General features: G+C 37.3%; 1 protein-coding gene across 1 annotated transcript in view; it reads right to left on the reverse strand.

The window, feature by feature from the left end:
• Positions 1-334: 334 nt before the first annotated feature.
• LOC121519092 (plastin-3-like) overlaps positions 335-20,626 on the reverse strand; it is a 29,204-nt gene continuing 8,912 nt past the window's right edge. Inside the window, exons 2-16 of the mRNA XM_041801880.1 lie at positions 19,662-19,766; positions 17,234-17,385; positions 13,514-13,643; positions 13,189-13,321; positions 10,492-10,573; positions 10,238-10,403; positions 9,984-10,126; positions 8,945-9,040; positions 8,654-8,849; positions 7,993-8,071; positions 6,708-6,825; positions 6,494-6,624; positions 5,759-5,882; positions 1,556-1,680; positions 335-1,456 (exon numbers count right to left, since the gene is read on the reverse strand). Of these exons, the coding sequence (XP_041657814.1) occupies positions 1,324-1,456; positions 1,556-1,680; positions 5,759-5,882; positions 6,494-6,624; positions 6,708-6,825; positions 7,993-8,071; positions 8,654-8,849; positions 8,945-9,040; positions 9,984-10,126; positions 10,238-10,403; positions 10,492-10,573; positions 13,189-13,321; positions 13,514-13,643; positions 17,234-17,385; positions 19,662-19,722 (1,869 nt within the window). The 5' untranslated portion in view covers positions 19,723-19,766 and the 3' untranslated portion in view covers positions 335-1,323. The remainder of the gene's footprint in view (positions 1,457-1,555; positions 1,681-5,758; positions 5,883-6,493; positions 6,625-6,707; positions 6,826-7,992; positions 8,072-8,653; positions 8,850-8,944; positions 9,041-9,983; positions 10,127-10,237; positions 10,404-10,491; positions 10,574-13,188; positions 13,322-13,513; positions 13,644-17,233; positions 17,386-19,661; positions 19,767-20,626) is intronic.

Below are 20,626 nucleotides of genomic sequence, written 5' to 3' on the forward strand. Positions count from 1 at the left end.
GCTTTACTGTGGTAAAACATCTCAGTGCTACTGTCAAAACTGTAACAAAGCCAACATATTGATAAAATAAGAATGAACATGTAATGGCTCAATGCTTCATTAACACTTCATATACAACCTTGAGACACTTCAAGGCCAGTGTTTAGGAATGGATTTTGTGATCTAAACATTTTTGAATTTGAGGAATGTAAACAACTTCTAGTCCCTGTTACTGAACAACTTCTGCATTTCTCATCCATACCAGACCTTTTTTTTTTAACCATTTTTAAAACAATGGAGCAAATGAAGGCCGTCAGCTCTTTGCCTTTACTAGAATTCAAGATAGCACACAAAATTAGCTTTCAAAGACATATTTATTGTAAAGCACTTAAAGGTAGATATGAACACGATACCAAATACAATTTGGCCGTTGTCACTGAATATTTATTAGCTACCTGGAATGAAGCAACTGCTTATATTTGGTAATGTTGAGTACAATGATAAAAGAGGAAACCTCAAAGCCCTTTTATACGTTGTCTTTGAGAAAAGAAGAAGGCACAGAAGATGGCAGGAGAGAGTCCAGTCAGCCAGCTCCTTATCCAACGTAACAGACAGAAACAAAACAGAAGTCCCATACAACAAAGACCAGACAGCCCCCCAAAACAGCATTTACCTTATGTAATAATCCCAATACACAAACAAATGACAAGAACAAGAATACAGAGAGAACAGCAGACTGATCATTTGTAGAAATTGACTGCATGGCTTCTGCATAGCGATATGTATGAATTCATAGTGCCAGTTATTAAGACATGCTTGTAACTTGATAAGTTTGGTATTTCTCAACCTGTGCTTCATCTATAACAACCACCTCTCTGATTTCTTCTTTTATCTTGTCAAGCATTTATTGATAAGTGTAGTATTCGGAATGTGTGTATCTTATTCAAGGATATAATTTACTTATCAGTCTGAATAAAAATATGTAAACAGCCTTGCAGCTAGAAATATGCACATTCGCTTTATAAGACAGCATTCTCATACATTAAACAGGAGGTCGGCATATTGAACGTAACAAGTTGCCCTTTAGCATGGGAGCAATTTCTTTGGGAATTTTTAGTATTTTGGACTCACTTAAATAAGAGGAAAGCTCATTATTCTTCAGTAAACACCCCAGAAGAGGCAAGGATACACACAAATTCTAATTTTGACTTCATACAATCATGTTACTCTCATACAATAACAATCTTTTTCTTTATTCCTTCAGTTGGGAGAGCTATTGCTCGTTTAAAATGCCAATGGCTTGTGGGTTGTTTGGTAAGTGTCATACTGATCCCAGAGAGTCTCTTAAACCTGCTTCATTCCCCGACCCATCAAGCAGGCAAACACTGTCATCACCATTTTGCTCTTGACCTCCACAAGGTCCTCTGGAAGGGCATAGACACGGGCTCCAATTTTTCTCGCCATAGATATGGCATATCTGGAAATGACAAAAAAGATGACGCATTTAACAATAGAATATGACAGTTTCAAAATCATAGCAGAAGACTTCCTCTCTTGTTTGTAATAAAAATCTTACTTGGCATTTTCAAGCTTGTCCTCTTCACTGAGGGAGCCAGTTTTTACCAGGTCGTAGTTGATGGAATCTGGTTGGATGGCGTCTATCAGTTCCAGTACTGCCAAACTGCTGCTGATCTCTCGATCCTGATCACCACGACACGCATACATTAGTGATGTAAAATATAAACTTAAAAATAAAATAAACTATAAAATGTAAACTTGTAATGCCTTTTTTCATTACACTGTTGAGACCTGTTTCATAGGGCAGGTTTAAATCGAGCTCTGAGTCTGCAAACCCTGGAATGAAAAAATTGGTGTTTTTGGTTTGAGAGGGGCAACTCAATTACAGGAATGATGGCTAAGTCAAGTCAGTATCAGAAAGAGAGGTAACTTGTTTCTGAGTTAGTTATCGTAACCGAGTCTGTGAAGCCAAACCGGGTCAGGAGAAGGCTTTCTTCAATGAACCCCAAGGTTTTCTCTGTCTCAAATATGGTTTATTTCTGCATTTTTTTTAATGTATTAAGTCCATATCAGTCATTTTTCATGTTTATTATGAATAAGAGTCCATGTTATTTTATATAAACACAAACATACCACATAAAACCTTTTTTTTACCGAACGTGACATACTTTTGTCAGAGAGCAAATAAAGGGGCTGCATTGCTTGGCATAAAGATACATTTACAATAATAAATGATAATTAAATCTGGCTTAATTGGTGAACTAAGCAGTATATAGCTGAGAGGATAGTCATGTCATGCGTTTGAAACCAGTGTTATGCTGAGGATAAAGCTAATATGAAAATTGTGCACTTTTATGAAGGAAACTAAAGCTTTGAGATTCAAGTCATAATTATGAGATAAAAGCCATACATTTATTACATTAAAGTAGTAAATTCACAGGATTAAAGTTGTAATTTCCATGATTAAAGAAAAGGCTAACAGGGGCAATTATTTTTATGGGCAATTTATAAATTCTCTTGATGGCTTATTCTGAATGTCCAATGTTTGTATGCTTCAAAAGTTATCATTATAAGCTAAGTTAACGCATGGTGATAGGTAATAAACTATGATTCTGATAAAAACATGTTCATACTATGTACAGGTTATCTGAACAACTATTTCTAAAGCTATAGGCTAAATATGACCAAGCTAAAAGCCTTAATATACTTTATAGGCTTAATGTTTCACCCTTCAAAACAACTTATCAAACCAAATACTCCAATCTGGTAGCTTTATGACTTAAAAAAATAAAATACTTTGTTCTTTTAAACGTATGACATATTTCAGGAACTATTTTTATGTTTTTTTTTTAATATACACAGTCATGGACGAAAGTATTGGCACCCCTGGAATTTTTTCAGAAAATACACAATTTCTCCCAGAAATTGTTGCAATTACAAATGTTTTTGGTATACATGTGTTTATTGCCTTTATGTGCATTGGAACAACACAAAAAATCCGAAGAAAAAAGACAAAATTGACACCATTTTACAGAAAACTAAAAAAATGTGCAGGACAAAATTATTGGCACCCTCAACTTAACATTTGGTTGCACACCCTTGGAAAAAAATAACTGAAACCAATCACTCCCTATAACTGTCAACAAGCTTCTTACACCTCTCAACTGGAATTTTGGACCACTCTTCTTATGCAAACTGCTCCAGGTGTCTCAGATTTGAAGGGTGCTTCTTGCAACAGCAATTTTAAGATCGCTCCATAGGTGTTCAATGGGATTTAGATCCAGACTCATTTCTGGCTTCTTCAGAACTCTCCAGCGCTTTGTCTCCAACCATTTCTTGTTGCTTTTTGGGGTATGTTTTAGGTCATTGTCCTGCTGGAACACCCATGACCTCTGACACAGACCCAGCTTTCTGACACTAGGCCCTACATTGCGGCCCAAAATTTTTTGATAGTCTCTAGATTTCATGATTCCTTGCACACAGTCAAGGCACCCACTGCCAGAGGCAGCAAAACAACCCCAAAACATCCTTGAAGCTCCACCATGTTTGACTGTAGGTACTGTGTTCTTTTCTTTGTAGGCCTCATTCTGTTTTTTTGTAAACAGTAGAATGACGTGCTTTTCCAAAAAGCTCTACCTTAGTCTCATCTGTCCACAAAATGTTCTCCCAGAAGGATTGAGGCTTACTCAGGTACATTTTTGCAAACTCCAGTCTGGCTTTTTTATGTCTCTTTGTCAGCAGTGGGGTTCTCCTCGGTCTCCTGCCATAGCGCTTCATCTCATTTAGATTATGACGTATGGTCCGAGCTGATTCTTTTGCACCCTGAGTCTGCAGGACAGCCTGAATTTGTGTGGAAGTTGACTGAGGATGTTCATTCACCATTCCAACTATCCTGCGTTGCATCCCTTTTTCAATTTTTCTCTTCCGTCCACGTCCAGGGAGATTAGCCACTGTTCCATGGTTGTAAACTTCTTGATTATATTACACAGAGTGGACAAAGGGCTTTCAAGATCTCTGGAGATGGTCTTAAAACCTTGAGATTGTTCATATTTTTCCACAATTTTGCTTCTTAAGTCCTCAGACAATTCTGGGCTCTTCTTTCTCTTTTCCATGCTTGGTGTGACACACACAGGCACACAACACAAAGGTTGAGTCAACTTTTATACATTCTAACTGGCTTCAGGTGTAATTTCTTGATTGCCAGTACCTGTTACTGCCACAGGTGAGTTTAAATGAGCATCACAAGCTTGAAATAAAATGATTTAGCCACAGTTTTAAAAGGGTGCCAATAATTTTGTCCGGCCCATTTTTTGAGTTTTGTGTAAAATTACGTCAATTTTGTCTTTTTTCTTCTGATTTTTTTTGTGTTGTTCCAATGCACAAAAAAGCAATAAACACGTGTATACCAAAAACATTTGTAAATGCAACAATTTCTGGGAGAAATTGTTGCATTTTCTGGAAAAATTCTAGGGGTGCCAATACTTGCGTCCATGAGTGTAGGTTCATACTCACTCTTTGTCTCTGACAAGGATCATTTCTAGTTTGGGAGGATAAGGTACATGGATCTGTTGTTGTCACCTGTTGCCATGGTGAATTGTAGCATCGATATTCCATCAATGATGGTTTTCAATGGCTGCATAGCCCACTCTGTTCTGTAGCGGGACTGCAGCAAAATCTGTTGTTTTGAAACCGAAAACTCAAAGTTTCTCATCTGAGTGTAGAGTAACTCAAAGCTCAGGGTGAGACTCAGAGTTTGATGAACCTCCTTCTTGAAATGGGTCCCAGGTGTATTACCTATATTAAGTGGTGTAGTGTAGGCTATATGCTGGTATATGGAGTATACCCACTTATTTTTGTCACCATAGCGTATACCCACTTTAGAAAGAAGAGTGTACCCACTTCTAAAGAGTATATAGATTAAGAACAACTTCTGCACCCACCACAACACCACTGCCCATATTATACCACAGTTAGCTGACAAAGTACAAGGCACAAGGCATTTAGTCAGTGTTGATATAAAGTTCAACAGCAATGAAGATTTTAATCATATGTATCACTTAACCAGGTGATATTTTTATAAGCATATAGGTCTTAAGGTTGGTTAAACCAACAAACAACCAGAGCACTGTGCACAGATTCTTCTTACAATAACTTGATGAATAGAAATAGATTAATGTACATAAATTACACAGTATGGCTTTGGTAACGTGTAGACATGCACACAGTAGCAAGAATTGAGGAACAAAGTTTGTTTTCCTTTTCTAGCAAAATATGCTGTTTTTCACAAGTGTTGCTACAATATTATGTTGTAGTTCCAAATAAACACTGTTGTATTAAAATCCTACTCAAGGTTGGTATGACCAAATCATAGTTTTACTGACACCAAATTAGTGTTTAATCACCCAAATAAAAATTATTTCATGTATCATTAATTTAGAATAGCCTTTATTCATACAGAAGGAGAATCTCCCACCAAGGACTTAATCACCTTGCACAGTGATGTTTGAGTACCACATTTATCACAGTAAAATTCCACTGGTTGTCACAGTTACCATCAGAAGTGATATTTGCAATATGGAATCCATCAGATACTGCTAATATTCCCACTTAAAAGGTCTACTTTTAACTGTGTCCAATGATCCTCACCAGCTAAGTAGGAGACAAGACATGACTGACACGTTGTCCAGTTTATATAAAAGAATAATCTAATCAACACACAATAAAATGTTGACAGTTACAGTAAACAGGGAAAGATGCTTACCTTAAAGCTTGATATCTTGGTTGTTTTACCAGCATCTGCCAATGTTTGGTTCACCCATTTTACGATTATGTCATCATTTGCTTTCTGTCCAGCACCAAGATCCTCCAGTACATTTAACGTGTATCTGGAAGAGTGGAGGAGAGGGAAGGAGGTTATCAACCTACAAACTTTAAACTCAAGTTTCATTAAAACTGAGAGGAATTTAACTGAAAACTTTTTTTAATCATTTTGTAAGAAGATGGTTGTAACCCTGTGTTGCAAAAAATCCTTGCTCTGTTTAATAGCACTTGAGGTTATTTGGGAACAACTGATATTTGCATAGGGTGTAATAATTTCATGTTATTCTGTAAATGACAATTTATTTAAAACTTCCATCTGCAAATTCTTAAGCATCTCAGTTTACAAATTAAAAGACAGCATCATAAACTTATCTAAACCTACCCCTTAATTTCTACCTCTATCTTGCTATACTTCCTAACTAAAATCATAAGATTGTCTCAATTTGTCCATCAATTATGAAACTTGTATTATGAATATGCAGTTTATTACTCATACAGAAAATATACAAGACATGCTTTTACATTCAATCGTGCATGCTTACTGTGCATACATATTTAATATAAACTGCAATATTTTAATCCAAATAACAAGCAAGCACCTTGTGATAACTATTCATTAAGGCACCTCTTGAGAATAATTTCTTTATACCGCTTTCTAAACTGAACTATGTTTTACCTTCTCATCAGCTGCCACACCAGAGCCAGAGTCAGGGTGGGATTGCCATCTGCCAGGTCACCCCCAGCGATGCCAACAAGGGAGAACTTGGCATCATGGCCCAGTTCTACAGCATAGTTACAATTCTCCAACTATGAGCATAAAAAGACAAATGAATGGAAGAGAGTTTTTTTTTTTTTTTTTCACTAGAGGTGACAGACAGAGCATGATTTACCTTCTTCATGTTGGCTCCTAGTTTGGGATAAGGTGGCTTGTTGACTTTGTTGTTCCACTCGACACAGATTTTAATCTTCTCATAGAGTTGAAGGATAACCAGGGCATCCTGTAAGTCTCTACAAGACGAGATTGTTGCAGAGATCAATTTATAAAATACATTTATATGATTAAATACATGCAACCGATAAAAATGTGCTCAGTGATGAGCTCAGGGTGGAACAGACACTGCCTTGGCTCTGTTTTTTCAGTGTGTCGTACAGCGCATTGAAATTTATTTTTAAAAAAATCACACTTTGTGACCACAGAGAAAATATCTTAAATTAGTTCTGATAGTATGCAGCGTTTCGTGTATTTTGGTGTTTGGATTTTTACGTCAAACAATGACATGGCCACCTACAACCAGGGCAAATGAAGGTGAGGATTTGATGATGAAATATATGTCAGGATAAATATTAACACATTTTCACATTAGCAAGTAAAATAAGGCTTAATGGGCATGTGTAGCAATCAAACTGCTTATGTTTTCCCTCTGCCTCTTAAATATTCATACGCATGGGTCAGATTTTCTCACATGTGTTTTTTTATAGGTCACATACTTTGCATGGGATGTGGCATACAGCAACTTCAGGCCCTGTTTGTGCATATGCACCATTCACAAACAAGATCCCAGCATTGTTTTCTACACATAAATGCTTTAAACAGAGTTTCTAAAATCTTCACTGTGGAAGGAGTTTTCAAAAATTTGCATTTTGAATGACTTAAAATGCTGTTTGTGTGCGTACAGAAGGTAAAAAAGCACAGAAAACACTCCCCTGGTTTACTGATGGCTGTAGTCTGATTGCTGTTGCCCATGCTTAGTCAGACTGCCTTATGTGGTGGGGTGTGGACTGACAATCATGTTCTTGTTTATGGTTCTCTATCTCTCTCTGGAACTTGGAAATGCTTCATGCTATTGCTACTGAAGAAAGGATTTGATACACTTTGAATTAGCATTTGACTAATGAACTGTTAAGGGGCTATTGTGTTGTTTGTTCTGTTATTATGTTGTTTTTTATGTATTGTGCGTATTTAGTACTGTTTCATGTCAGGACACCCTTCTAAAAGCTTTTGGAAGCTTATCTGGGATGCCCTTTTCATGCGCCTATCCTTCCCTGGTTGTTTTGTTGGATTCCTGTTGTTTCCCTGGTGTATGAATTAAAAAAATCGAATTAAAGTAAAATAAATTAAATACACCCTTACATGTGGTCAAGGCCCAAGATCAGACTTAGGATTGTGGTACTTACCCGTACAGATGGTTGACATGTGGGTTCACTCCCAGGGAGTTCATCCAGTTTCTGAATGTTCTTTCTTCCCTTGTCTCACCTGGACAGCAAAAGAGTAGTGGAATTTAAGTGGATAGTAAGTGAAGTTCTAAGCATGCAACTTGTCTGTTGTCATCACATCTCAATAGGTCTGTTTACATCTGTAACTTTTCTGATGTTGCTCCGAGAGCTGTAATTACTAAATGTTCTGCATATTTACCTGTGTATTCAGCAGAAGTCTAACTAGCAAACCACTACATTAAAAAAGTTACCACCATTTCATTGCAAAAAATATTCACAAACAGCAGAGTAATTGCTCTAAACATCTCAATCTTTTATGTTTTAAACTTTTTTTCATAAACAGCAAATGCTCATTTTGTTGTTCAAAGGCATGATTGCCTTCAAATAGCAATGACCCAACAATGCTCCTATATCACCACATTATATGACTAACACACCTCTAGGTGCTCAGATCAGCACATCTGCGATTTCAATAAAAAAAGCATGAAAATGACAAGCAAGTAGATCAGAAAACTACAACTGACATTTACGTACATTGACCTATGCATCACTTTGCATAAGGTGTAGGATCAAGCCAAAATGTCTAATACTAGAAGAAGTGGAGTTTTTTAAGTTTTCCCACCTTCCAACAGTCCCCAGTCGATGTCCTCATTCTCTGGTTTCTTCAGTGCTGGATATTTGTTGAATAGATTGGCCACAAAGGCGAGGTTGAGTTTGGGGTTTCCACTGACCACGTCTGTTGGAGTGACAAACTGTCTACAGCCAAGCTTGTCAGCCTGACACAGCATGAGCTCCGCCCTCTTCATGCAATCTTGCTCCTGAACAACACATAGATCACAAGCCCCATCAGAGAAACTGTACAGCTGTTATCATGTCATGAAGATACTCAGCTGTGGGTGCTGACTCCGCTTACATTGAGGCCTTTCATGCTGATGTCTATACAAGGTTCATCATCCTCTATGCCTTTTGGAGCGATTTGGTTCAGAAGGTGGAAATAGGCTCTTGAGTCCTGTGAAATAAAAACACTTAGAATGAAGAATAATTCTAATATTGTAATAAGCTATTTTGATTTTGTGCAGTTTGTTATCAATTTATTTCTGTCCACTGCTGGGTTGAAACCAAACTACACAAAAACTGAATGCAATATTAAACAAAAAAAGGAGCCAAGAATTTCAGACAACTTTAAATCACTAAATAAAAGGTAAAGAGAGACAAACCAGAAAGGGAAAAAACCCCACCAGTAACTAGATAGATGAAGGAGACAGGTGCAGAATGTTCTCTCTTTACCTGCCTGGTTGATTTATGGGGAAATGCCCTTCAATGAAAATACTTTTTTTTCAACTGACAAATATTTAACATCCCGCATAGCTGAAAAGCTGCTATCTAGTTTACTTTAGGCTTTTATTGATCCCAAAAAGGGGAAATAGCTCAAGCTGCTGCAACAGGAAAGAAGTTAAAATAAAATAACAGATAAATTAAACAGATAAAATAAAAACTCTCCAGTTTTATCAAAATAGGAACACATGAACATCTGAAGTGACATTGTACTGTGTCTGACAGAGGCTACATGTAAATTTATCTGAGAACTTAATAAAAAAGCATGCTGCTAAAGATACCAAAGAATTTTATTACCTCTATATAATGGGAAATCCTGCACACGGTATTTTTAAGAAGTACACCTTACACTTTGCCAGTGTTAGCCAGGAAAAGACACTACCCATTCAGTCCTATTATATGAAGCAGATATTCCAACATGTCAGAACAAACACAAACATTCACTGTGCTGACAGAGACCCTTGTTGTTGGACCTTGTTAACGGACAAGTGCGGGAACATAAAGCCTGCAAAACTTTCTAAAATGGCTCTAAACATATTATCATTTCTTAAAACTAAGAGGGTTTTCTATGCCTGCATCTTTTGTTTTCTTTATTCAGTGTTAGGGATTAAGCCCACCTGGATGTCAGAGCTGAAGTTGTTTATCTTTGGCTGGCCAGCATTTTCCAGGTGAAAGTTTGCCCAGCGTAACAGCAGTTCTTCTGGAGACAGCTTCATCAGGTCCTCCAGGGTTTCCCCTTCTCTCAGCAGAGCAGCCAGAGCTGTTGAGGGTGTCTTAATGATTAGTAAGGCTTCTTGACAACAGACCAGGAAACCCAAGTAACCACAGCAAACATGTGTAACATGATTAATCTATTAGCTCTGACCCATACCTTCATTTCTGCTAAGTTCAATGTCAGCAAAAAGGCCAATTTTGATGATCTGCCACAGTAGGCCGAGCACCAGATGGGGCTTCCCCTCGCTCAGGTCTGATGCACCTATGTTCACCACATGGCAACCAATAGCAGAGGCCGAGTTCACAGCCAAGTTCAGATTTTCCTGAAAAGTAAGAAGCAACAGCTGCTGAACAATTTCCACTGAATTATAAGAGAAACATCAACTGTATCTGATGGCTAACTTAGCTGACCCGATGTGTAAACACTGATCCCTTTCCCGTGCTTATGGTCCTTGGATCAATAGTGTCTGGAACTGACAGGTTGATCATTTTGCTGTGCAAACATACAAAACAAAACATGAAGTTTTATTTTCTTTACAAAGTATTTGTGTTGTAAACCAAAAAAAGTTTTCCTCCATATTTTCATAGTATAGAAAAGGTAAATCTTTTCACTCTCTGTAATAAGTCATTTGTTGTTCATTGTTACATTGCTATTTGTTTTTCTATATTTCAGATATTATTCTTTACTACTTTAACTGCGTTTTGACATCTGCCTGTTGTGTCTTTTTTTTGGTCCCTTCATTTGTGTGATTTTGTGATCTTATTGTGGTCTTTCCTTCTTGTTAAACTTTTAAAGACCTTCTCTATTTGGCCAGATTGTTGATGTTTTTTTTTTTTATATTATTTCCTCAGTTCATAGCATTGTCATGTCTGTAAAATGCACTTTGTTAACATCTATTTTTAAAGATTCTTTATAAATTAAGTTAATATATAATCATTGTTATTATTCTTAAATGTTACAATTTGGAGTTCACCTTTGTTCTATTTCATCCTTCCTGAATGCCAGAGGCAGTGCAGGTCAAGTAACTATACCACTAGGGTCACATGTGACATCTGTTGACCTGGACAAGTCTATATAGTCAGGTGTCATCAGGGGCTCTGCTCCTTTACATCTTCTGGCTCTGAGGTGTTAGACAATCAGAGTAGAATTTATTTGAAGCTAGTCGCTGGTAGCCCTTTACCAAGCCCTGTCACCTTGTAGCTTTTCTACCAAAGGTTGTTCCAAGGTCAAACCTTGATCATCCGATACAATTGGCTTGGTATGATCCTTCTCCAGGGGAAAACAATGACAGGTCAGTGCTGCTATCCCAGTGCATGCCTTAAAAGCGTATATGGACAGCAAACCAACATAGATCAGACCAACCGTTTATCATTGCAGTCCTAAAAAAGGTTATGTTCTCTCTAAGAAATGTTTGTCCTATTGGATTGTGGATGTTATCAACCAGACGTATAAGGCAGCTGGGCCCTCTGCCATCTGGTGTGTGGTGCCATTCCACAAAGGGTAAATTCACGTTGAGGGTGGCCATGAGAGGAGTATCCCTTGAGGCCATTTGTGCTGCAGTCTCTTGAGCAACTCCAAAAACATTCACAAGGTTCTACAAAGTGAACATGCCCATCCTCCACCCCATGAGTGTGATCCTCTTGCCAGATTCTGCAGCTTTGATGCAGTACGGTTGGTATATATTGGATTACTTGTGTCCATGTTGGTATAGGTCATCCAATGCTCCAAGCATTGAAACCCTTACTTTAACCCTTACCATAACCCTAAATGGGAGCTTGATCTCATTTAATTTCTTAAGCTTTAGCGTGTATTTCCATTCTGACAAAGACTGCAGCTTAGATGAATAGTGTGTGGCGGTGGCATGAGGCCTGCAGCCAAACTAAGGGGCAGCTGTTGTTATTTATGCACAATTATCACACACAGAGATTGTGTAAATCTGTATGCCTCTACTCAATTTGCTGCAAGATTGTGAGCATATGAAAGAACTGTAAAGGTTTTTACATCTGTAGTGGTGTTATCAGGCTGAGTTACTAATTATGGACCGTAAATTAGGCTGTACATTGACAGCAGAGTCTACACATCCAAAGGCAGACATACTGATGCTATGCGTCATTTTCACAACTGACAAGTGGAACAAGGGGTTAAAATGTTTTAACACTTGGTAACACAAAAGTTCTCAATGCATCAGTTTTATCAGTCGGTAAATCTATAACATAAAATTACTTTTCTCGGTACGCAACACAGTAATCTTACGAGTTACAACATTGTCACCTATACTTTGATGAAGAATTACCCTTTACTTCCCAAACAGCTGCATTACATATCCAAACACACTAAAAATGGATAAAACAGTCCATAATTTTGTAGGCTTTCATCCCGGTGGCTGTGAAAGAGGAAGAATTCTTCACCTGCTGTAGACATACCGGTATGTACACGTCACTGGAGCCAATTCTGGCCCAAACTTTTTAGATTTTAGTGATTTAAGTAGTGTCCCACAAGTGTCTAAAGTAAAAAAACTTACAATTTAGAATGAAATCTGTTTTTTCTGCTGTTGCAAGATGATGACATTCACTGATTTGAAATCATGGTGGTGGATGCAACATGGAATGGATCTATACACATTTATTAATAAAAAAAAAAAAAATCAACATTTTATGAAAAATGTGTGAATTAAATTAAGTGTTTCATTTTAGCATGTGTTGGCCTGCATTGTTTTGGTTGTCATTACTTATCTTCAGTGTGCTAACATCGTTTATTGTTCTTGGGTATTCGACAATAATCTTGTTTATACAGATAAACATAAGGGATTCTTTAAGTTTTGATTCAACAAATCACAGTAAGAACGGGAACAATATGTCATTGTTTCTCAACGTTTTACATGAAATTTAGTATTTATTGTTGTATCCTCCTCTGCAAGGCCACTTTTATTCTTGACAAACTATCTCCCGTACAGACTCATACTATTTGTTCATCATGGATAAGCTCAAAAACAGTAAGTGACGTTAAATGCAGGTATTAGACATTTATATCAGAGTGACAGCTGAGCAAGGGTGAGAGGGGAGTTGGGAGCATGCACGCCGACTTAAAGTGAACACAGGAAGTCTCACCAGAGGACGATGCCATCTCTGACAGACTTGAAAAGAGAGTCGTTGTTGGGATTCATGGGTAAAACATGCTGGCAGTCGGGGTCATTTGCTAGAGCAGTGTTGATCCAGTTTACAAAGGCATATCGCTCCTCCTCTAGAAGCATACACATAAACAAACTTAAAATATTACAGTATTAAATGTAATACCATCACATTTCATCATTTTAGTAGGTCACATTGTCCATTATGGACATCCTTACTGTTAAATGGTGCATTCTCAGATTCAATGCTGAGAAAAACACAAACAGCGACCTGATAACATGGTGGGATTTCTGTGTGTCTTTACCAGAATATGAGTGTTGTGTGCCTTCGCTTGACAGGTCAGACGTCCCTCCTATAGCCAGGATGCCTTCCTTTTTATTGATGGCCTTGCGGAAAGTTTTTGCTACCTGACTGCCCCTCAGCTCCTGGACAATCTAAAAAAAAAGATAATTACAGACAAACATTATATAACTCCTCAAAAGCCTGAATCAGATGGGGTCACAATATTTAGGCCTTACTGTAGCTGCTTTCTGTTCAGACTAAACCACAAACTATGCAGCATTCTCTCTTATTCTCCCAACAACTCACAACTGAAAAACATGGTGGCAAAATGCAAAACAAAAAACACCTAGGTCATTGCTTTACACTAAAAGTAATCTCTGAAACATTTTTACCACTGTAGAACCAACGATTTTTACTCACTTTTGCCATAAATGTGTTTGACTGTATATTCACATGCATTCAGAAATGCATCTCAAAATAATGTATTCCTATTCTGCACCATCTGTGACTATGGCCTCAATTCCTTAACAGAACTTAAATGGACACTTCTGTGATGCTATGTACAAAAACAGAGTAATAAAGGCGTTATGAAAGTCGGCTTCGAAGTGGAACGTTAACGCATAATTTTTGTACAGGGTACCCAATGATGTAACTGTCAAGTAAATGAATCTACACATATTTTCAAAAACAGAGGTAAATCACATGCTATAATATTACAACATCATTGTTTTTTTTTAAAGTTGTTTTGCAATGTATTTTTTTGTCATCCCTCATTATGATTTCTAGAAAAAAAATTGAAGAATTAACACATGGTTTAAAAATCCTTTATTGTTTTTAAACTACAGATTATATGCTTTGCAAAGTCTCAATCATCTTTTCTGTTTTACTGTTTTTTCCCTTGATGTCTTACCAAGCTCCTGTTAGCAGCCCAAACAGTGTGCAGTCAAAGCAGTACAACAGGAATTTCTCCTCCCTTGCATGAAAACATACAAACCTGCTCAGTGTTTCCCACAGATTGACTCTGCACTTGAATGGTAGAGATGGCCATTCTGCCTCCTTCTGTTTATGCTCTATTGACAGTATCCATGGACAGTATGCTTTATGAAGATGCTCAAATGACACCATTCCTCCTGTGACATGTTTAATTTGATATTCTGTAATCATAGCAGGTGAGCTGCAGGTGTGAAGGCTTGTTGTTGCTAAGGCAGCATATGACAACCATCATATGTGGTAGACTGCAGGAGCAAATGATGATATTACAGCAAGAAGCTGAAGAAAAATGCTGAAACAAAATATGAAGTTTTATTTTTCTCATAAGAGATCCCACATTAATCAGTGCATTAATAGGAGGGAAGTACAAGTAGCTGCTCTTTCACTTGCACAGATAGTGACTGTATCCAAATATTAAAATAAAAGACAATATGGTCAGCAAGTATATGGTAGTGGCTTTAGGTAGACCTGGTTGGCTCACCCAAGTACTGCAAGTGTGTGGGAAACACTGCTGAAACAGGGCTGAGAGGATATATGAAACAGGAAGAAAAAATATCCAGAAAAACATCAGCTGATAGGATTTATTAAAGCAACTGCACGTTGTAGTGATTTGAATTGAACCTGTGCTATTGGCTATTCAGCTTTAGAACCATTATGTAATGAATGTTATGGACAGTTACAGTAAACCACCAGGGCTACAGCTGTTAACCTTCTCCACTGGCTTCTCCCCACACATCAACATTTAATAATTATCCCTGAACATTAAATCAAACTCATCTCATGCAACCATAGACAGCTCTGTGGTCTGAGTTCATAGTGCTTTGACTCATGCACGGCATGTAAATGGCTTCTGACAAGTCAGCTTATACAATAACATATTCTATGGTCATAAGTGTGATACTTCCTGAACCTGAAGTAATCACTGCTTCATCAGTGACCTCAGTCCCACAGGCGCTGCTGTGACCACAATGAGCTATTCAGCCTGGCACTGGGAGACATTTTAAAAACAGCACAGCCAGCTTGACCACAAACACTCACTCACAAGGCCATGCAGTGCCAGCTGGCACTTTTTGTTGGCCAAAACAGGTAAAAGAAGTTACCACAGCTACAGACAACTGCAACTATCACGTTCTGCAAATGAAAAAAAAAATGACTTTATAGAATTTTTCTAGATTTAAATAAAGAAAAAGATACGATTCATTTAATATAGGGAGTTATTATTGATTCAAACATATCTTTACAAAGGGGTGCATTAGGGGCACACATATTTCCAAAACAAAGACTGTGCTGTTAAGCAGCTAACAGACAGACCCAAATGTCCTTCCTTCCCCCCAAATGCATTAACACAGCAACAACTCATTGGAACTAGACTTATTATCTCAAAAATGTTATATATAATTTATGTTTTAATGGTGTTGATTAATTTGGGGGATTTCTGGCATGTTTTGACCATCTCATTAGGTAAATGTAAGTAAAGGACATAAGAGGCTGTAGGACATAGACCGGATGATATACAGCAGAAACTGGGCAGACATTAAGCCTGGACTGATTTCAAAGTATGTGCCACAAAGTAGTCACTTTTTCACCAGTTTTGAGAAAGGGCAGAAAAAGGCTTCAACAAAACCTTGTCCAACTTGCAGCAATACACTGGTAGCATGAACTTTGACCCTAATTTTCAAAGAAATTATTTAAATATCTAATGTTTGCAGGATCAGTGGCATTGTTTGAATTACTTTACATCTTTGAAAAAATTGTTAATGATGCTAGTCGTTTGTTTGTCCTTACTTAAAAACTGTAACTTTTCAGAGTTATTTTTGATGTGAACAACACGACTGATCCCCATGCGTGTCCTGTTTTGAGCATTCATGATAAGAAACTTTTTCATTACCTTTAAAAAAAACAAACAAACAAAAAAAAAACAAAGGTACAACCCAGGAGGAACTCAACAAAGGCCCTCTCTTCTTCTTTCCAGCTAAAGCTAACTCACTGAAAGATGGCGGGCATTACTAAACATATACTAAGAAAGTTTTTAGCTTTGCAGTCAGATTACAGGGATAGAACTACATTTGAGTTCTTACACATCTTAATTAAAATGCTGCGTTGTAAATCTCTAGATTATAAACAAGCCCAGTGCAGCTAATGTTCATGACTGAAATAAATCCTAGCTAAAGTCAGAGTCATGGTTTATTTAAAATTTACAGGATATCAAAAGACATGTAAAAGACAAAACACAGCTACACTAGATTTGATCCACACTAACACTTGTACAAGAAGTCGTCTCTGTTAATGACTGTGCTGAAACTTAACACTAGAACTTTCATCACTTTGCCGACCTCACCTCTGTATTTCCTGGTTATGTATATGTGTGATTTGTGAGGGCTTTTCCACTGTCATGCATGAAACTGCTACAAGTTGCTGTGCTTGTGTAACAGCCCCATAAAGGAAGGTCAGGTGGGAATACAAAACCTGACTCATAGTAGAAGTTAAAATTTGCGGGGCACGCAGATGGTTGAGTGGTTTAAGGCGCTACCATGTACACGGGCGGCCCAGGTTTGAATCTGGCCTGTGGCCCTTTACCGCATGTCTCTCCCCACTCTCTTCCCTGTTTCCGAGTCTATCCACTGTCCTTCCCTTTACCAAACAAAGGCATGATAAGGCTCAAAAATAAATCTTTAAAAAAAAAAAAAAAAAAAAAAAGTTAAAACTTGCAAAGTTGGACAGTACAAATTGTTCAGCGGTCTGCTTTACTTACCGCCAGAAATTCATCAAAGCTGATCTTATTATCCTTGTTGCGATCAAGTTTCTGAATGATCTCTCGAACCTTGTATCCAGCTAGGGGATGGCCGGACTCTTTAAGGAGGACATGGAGCTCACAATCATCAATGTAATTGTCGCCATCCAGATCTGGAGAAAAACAGACTCATTAGTCAGTGGGTAGAAAGGTGGCGCTATAGAGGGTATGCATTGACATCACTGTCCTACTAGGGCACTCCTCCTCAGTCTGGTTGGATGTCAAAATAGCCTAAAATATGACTGCCTTCAGTAATGGAAAGACAGGAACTGCCATCCCTGCAGTTTATCACAAAGTTAGAGCAAATCAAAGTCCCCAGGATATCATTGTATGATTCACTAAATGAAAACTGGCACGGCCCCATGTTTATTCCTAATTTCACAACAGCACAGTGCAACTCTTAAATTTAATATTATATAAGTTTACGTTAACACAAGCAATCAGAATAAAAGGCCTGATGTGAATAAAAATGCTTCATCATATAGAAGATTCTGATCTGGCTCATTTATGTCTTCAGTCATAAACATTTGAGAGTTGATTTTAACTCCCATATTGTAACTCCATTCTGAGTGAAATGGTCTTCAGTGTTCGTCTTACTTGACAGTGTTGATCCACCAGAGTTAGGTCAACCCCCTATCATGCCTTTGGGCAGAGTGTTTAGATGTGTCTGATGTTGTAGGTTGTACAGTGATCCTTGCTGGGGTTCTTTAAGATCTTTGTCCCTAGTGGATTGTTGTAGTTTTCAACTTGAGACACATTTGCACCATGAGTGGTTATCCACCGAGTTATCCACTTGACTCTGGTTTATTCTTGCCAGAGGAGACCCACTTTACCACAGATTTTCAAGAGTTACTGCAGCTCTGTCATGTTTAAGAATATAAGTTTAACTATATGTAGTGTGAACCAATATAAACACATTTAAAGTGTTAATGTAACAGTATATGAGTTAAATTAACAGTCAGTAACTATATGAGTTAAATTAGGACTGTCAATAAGTCTATGTGTTAAATTAACACTGTCAGTAACTCTATGAGTTAAATCAGGACTGTCAATAACTCTTTTACTTGTACTTGGGTAGATTTATACATCAGAACTTCTACTTTTAATAAAGTACATTTTAACCCAAGTAACTGTACTTTTTACACCTTTGTCAGTTACATACACTGCTAATAATGTGTATTGTAATACATACTTTAAGTAGTCAATATTGGCCCTGGAAACCTAATATGGCTCAATCCTTACAAACCTACAGCATATGCTGTGGCATAGGTTCAACACTGAAGCATAAATAAGGCTTTAGATTGATTATTTAGCAGGGTAAAAAAAACATGAGCCAGCTTCATGCCCCTGAAAATGCTGACTTTAGGCACAAATTTGTCCCTTCCCTCTTTTCTCGAATATACCCCTCAGCTCTTTTCATTTTAGAAATCTTAACTGTGATTTTCTCAGCATTCAGGATAAACACTGATGCTGCTCCTCAATAACCTCCATGCTTTTTGCCACTCAGTGGATGAAATTGTTGCATGCCTATTTATACTGAGTATAAATTGCTATTGATAAATTGATTCATTCAACACTCTACTGCCCTTTTTGCTGAGCTTCATATCTATTTTAATAATCCTCATGTTTTTGTTTTATTTTTAAATTTGTATTTTATTTCAATTTCAAAGGATACATTTTTACATGATACAATAGAATTTAGAAAAACACAGTTCATAAGTAGCTCCAAGCCAAGTTCCTAATTGCCCATCTCCTACACTACAGATGTATCCTTTATAAAAATACCTATAACATAATTAAAGAAAAACAAACAAAAAACAAACAAACAAGGAACAAAAGAACATTGTAGCATTGAACCAGGGTGTAAAGAAAGATCTTCCAATTGGTCCAATTGGTATAATATTTAGGTATACTCTTATACTTGTCCAGCAAAAAATAAATGAAACAAAAATGCAATACTGCTTGGACAGTTGCAACACCCCCTATACAAAGTCTGATCTATATTGTCTTCTGTACTTTAACCATCCTTTCCAGATATTTCTGAAATTGTCCACTTCCAGCCTAACGGATGCAGTAACTTTCTCCATGTTATAGATACTGAGCATAACATCCACCCATTCATCCACCTTAGGCACCAAATCAGTTTGCCATCTCCTGGTGATTGCCTTTTTACTAGCCAACAGCATGATTCTCATCATTTTATTGTCATCCCTTCTTCTTAAATCTAAAATATCAATCTTTCCCAGACACAAAAAATAATCCTCATGTTTTTATAGAGTCTAAGCTTTATGTATGAATGGTGCTCTATAAATACATTTTTTGCTGACATTCATTATTTCAAGGTGATCAAATTTACAAACAAAATCATTGTACCATAGCTTTTACTCACCAATCTTTCCAAAGATCTCCCTCATCTCCTCTGTGTCTTCTTTTGTTAACTTTCCAGCCATGTTTCTGTGATTGACCTGAGCTGGTCAGTCAGAGAAAGGTGAGACTGTAGAGAAGAAGAAGAAAATAAAGTTACCAACAGGGTCTCAAAGGTATAGGACTGAGAATCTCTGAGAAACTCACTGACTGCAAAAAAAAAAAAAAAGAAAAGAAAAGAAAAGAAAAAAAAATTTAATCTCATCATGAGCACTGAAAAAAGACACTTGATTGACTTAAAAATGATAAAAACAAGCAGAATAATTAAATAGGATGATACCAGCAACTTGTAGACATTTTATTAGTAAGATGACTGAAAATGTGAAAGTAAAATAGTAAAATTATCACATTCATGGTTGCAGTTGTTCATTAGCTTGCTCTTAATCTTTTTTAAACTCTGAAAACATCTTAACTTATCCAGGCTACCACAAACCCTTCAAAAACCATCCATGACAGGATCTCCAGCCTCTTAACTCAAAGTCAGTCATCTCACAGCTCACTGCTCTACTTCTCAGATCACAAAACAGCTTGCAACTCTTCATTCCTTGCCAACACATATGTGACCTTTTCTCTCCAATGAGTTTTCTGATAGGTCTAAAGACTCTTAAAATAGCCTGATTCCTCCTGATCCCCACCCCTGCTGATCATATCTTTAGGCACTCTCTTCCTTTTCCAAGCCGTCTCACTCTCCCACAATCAGAGTCATTTCCTGTTAGTTCTATTGTGTAGAATGACCCCATGCTGTTAAAGAAAACCAGCTAAAGAGGGAGAGACCAAAGCAGCATTAAGGTGATATGATGAAGTTTTACAGCACTTTCTAACAAATCTAGGAACTACTACAGAATGTCCTTAAACAAATTACTTAGTTCAAATAACTTTATATTCTGATGTTAAAATTATCTTTTATGCTTCATGTGCTAGCTGTGATGA

This window comes from Cheilinus undulatus, linkage group 12 (genome assembly GCF_018320785.1).
Source record: "Cheilinus undulatus linkage group 12, ASM1832078v1, whole genome shotgun sequence".
Classification (NCBI taxonomy): Eukaryota; Metazoa; Chordata; class Actinopteri; order Labriformes; family Labridae; genus Cheilinus; species Cheilinus undulatus.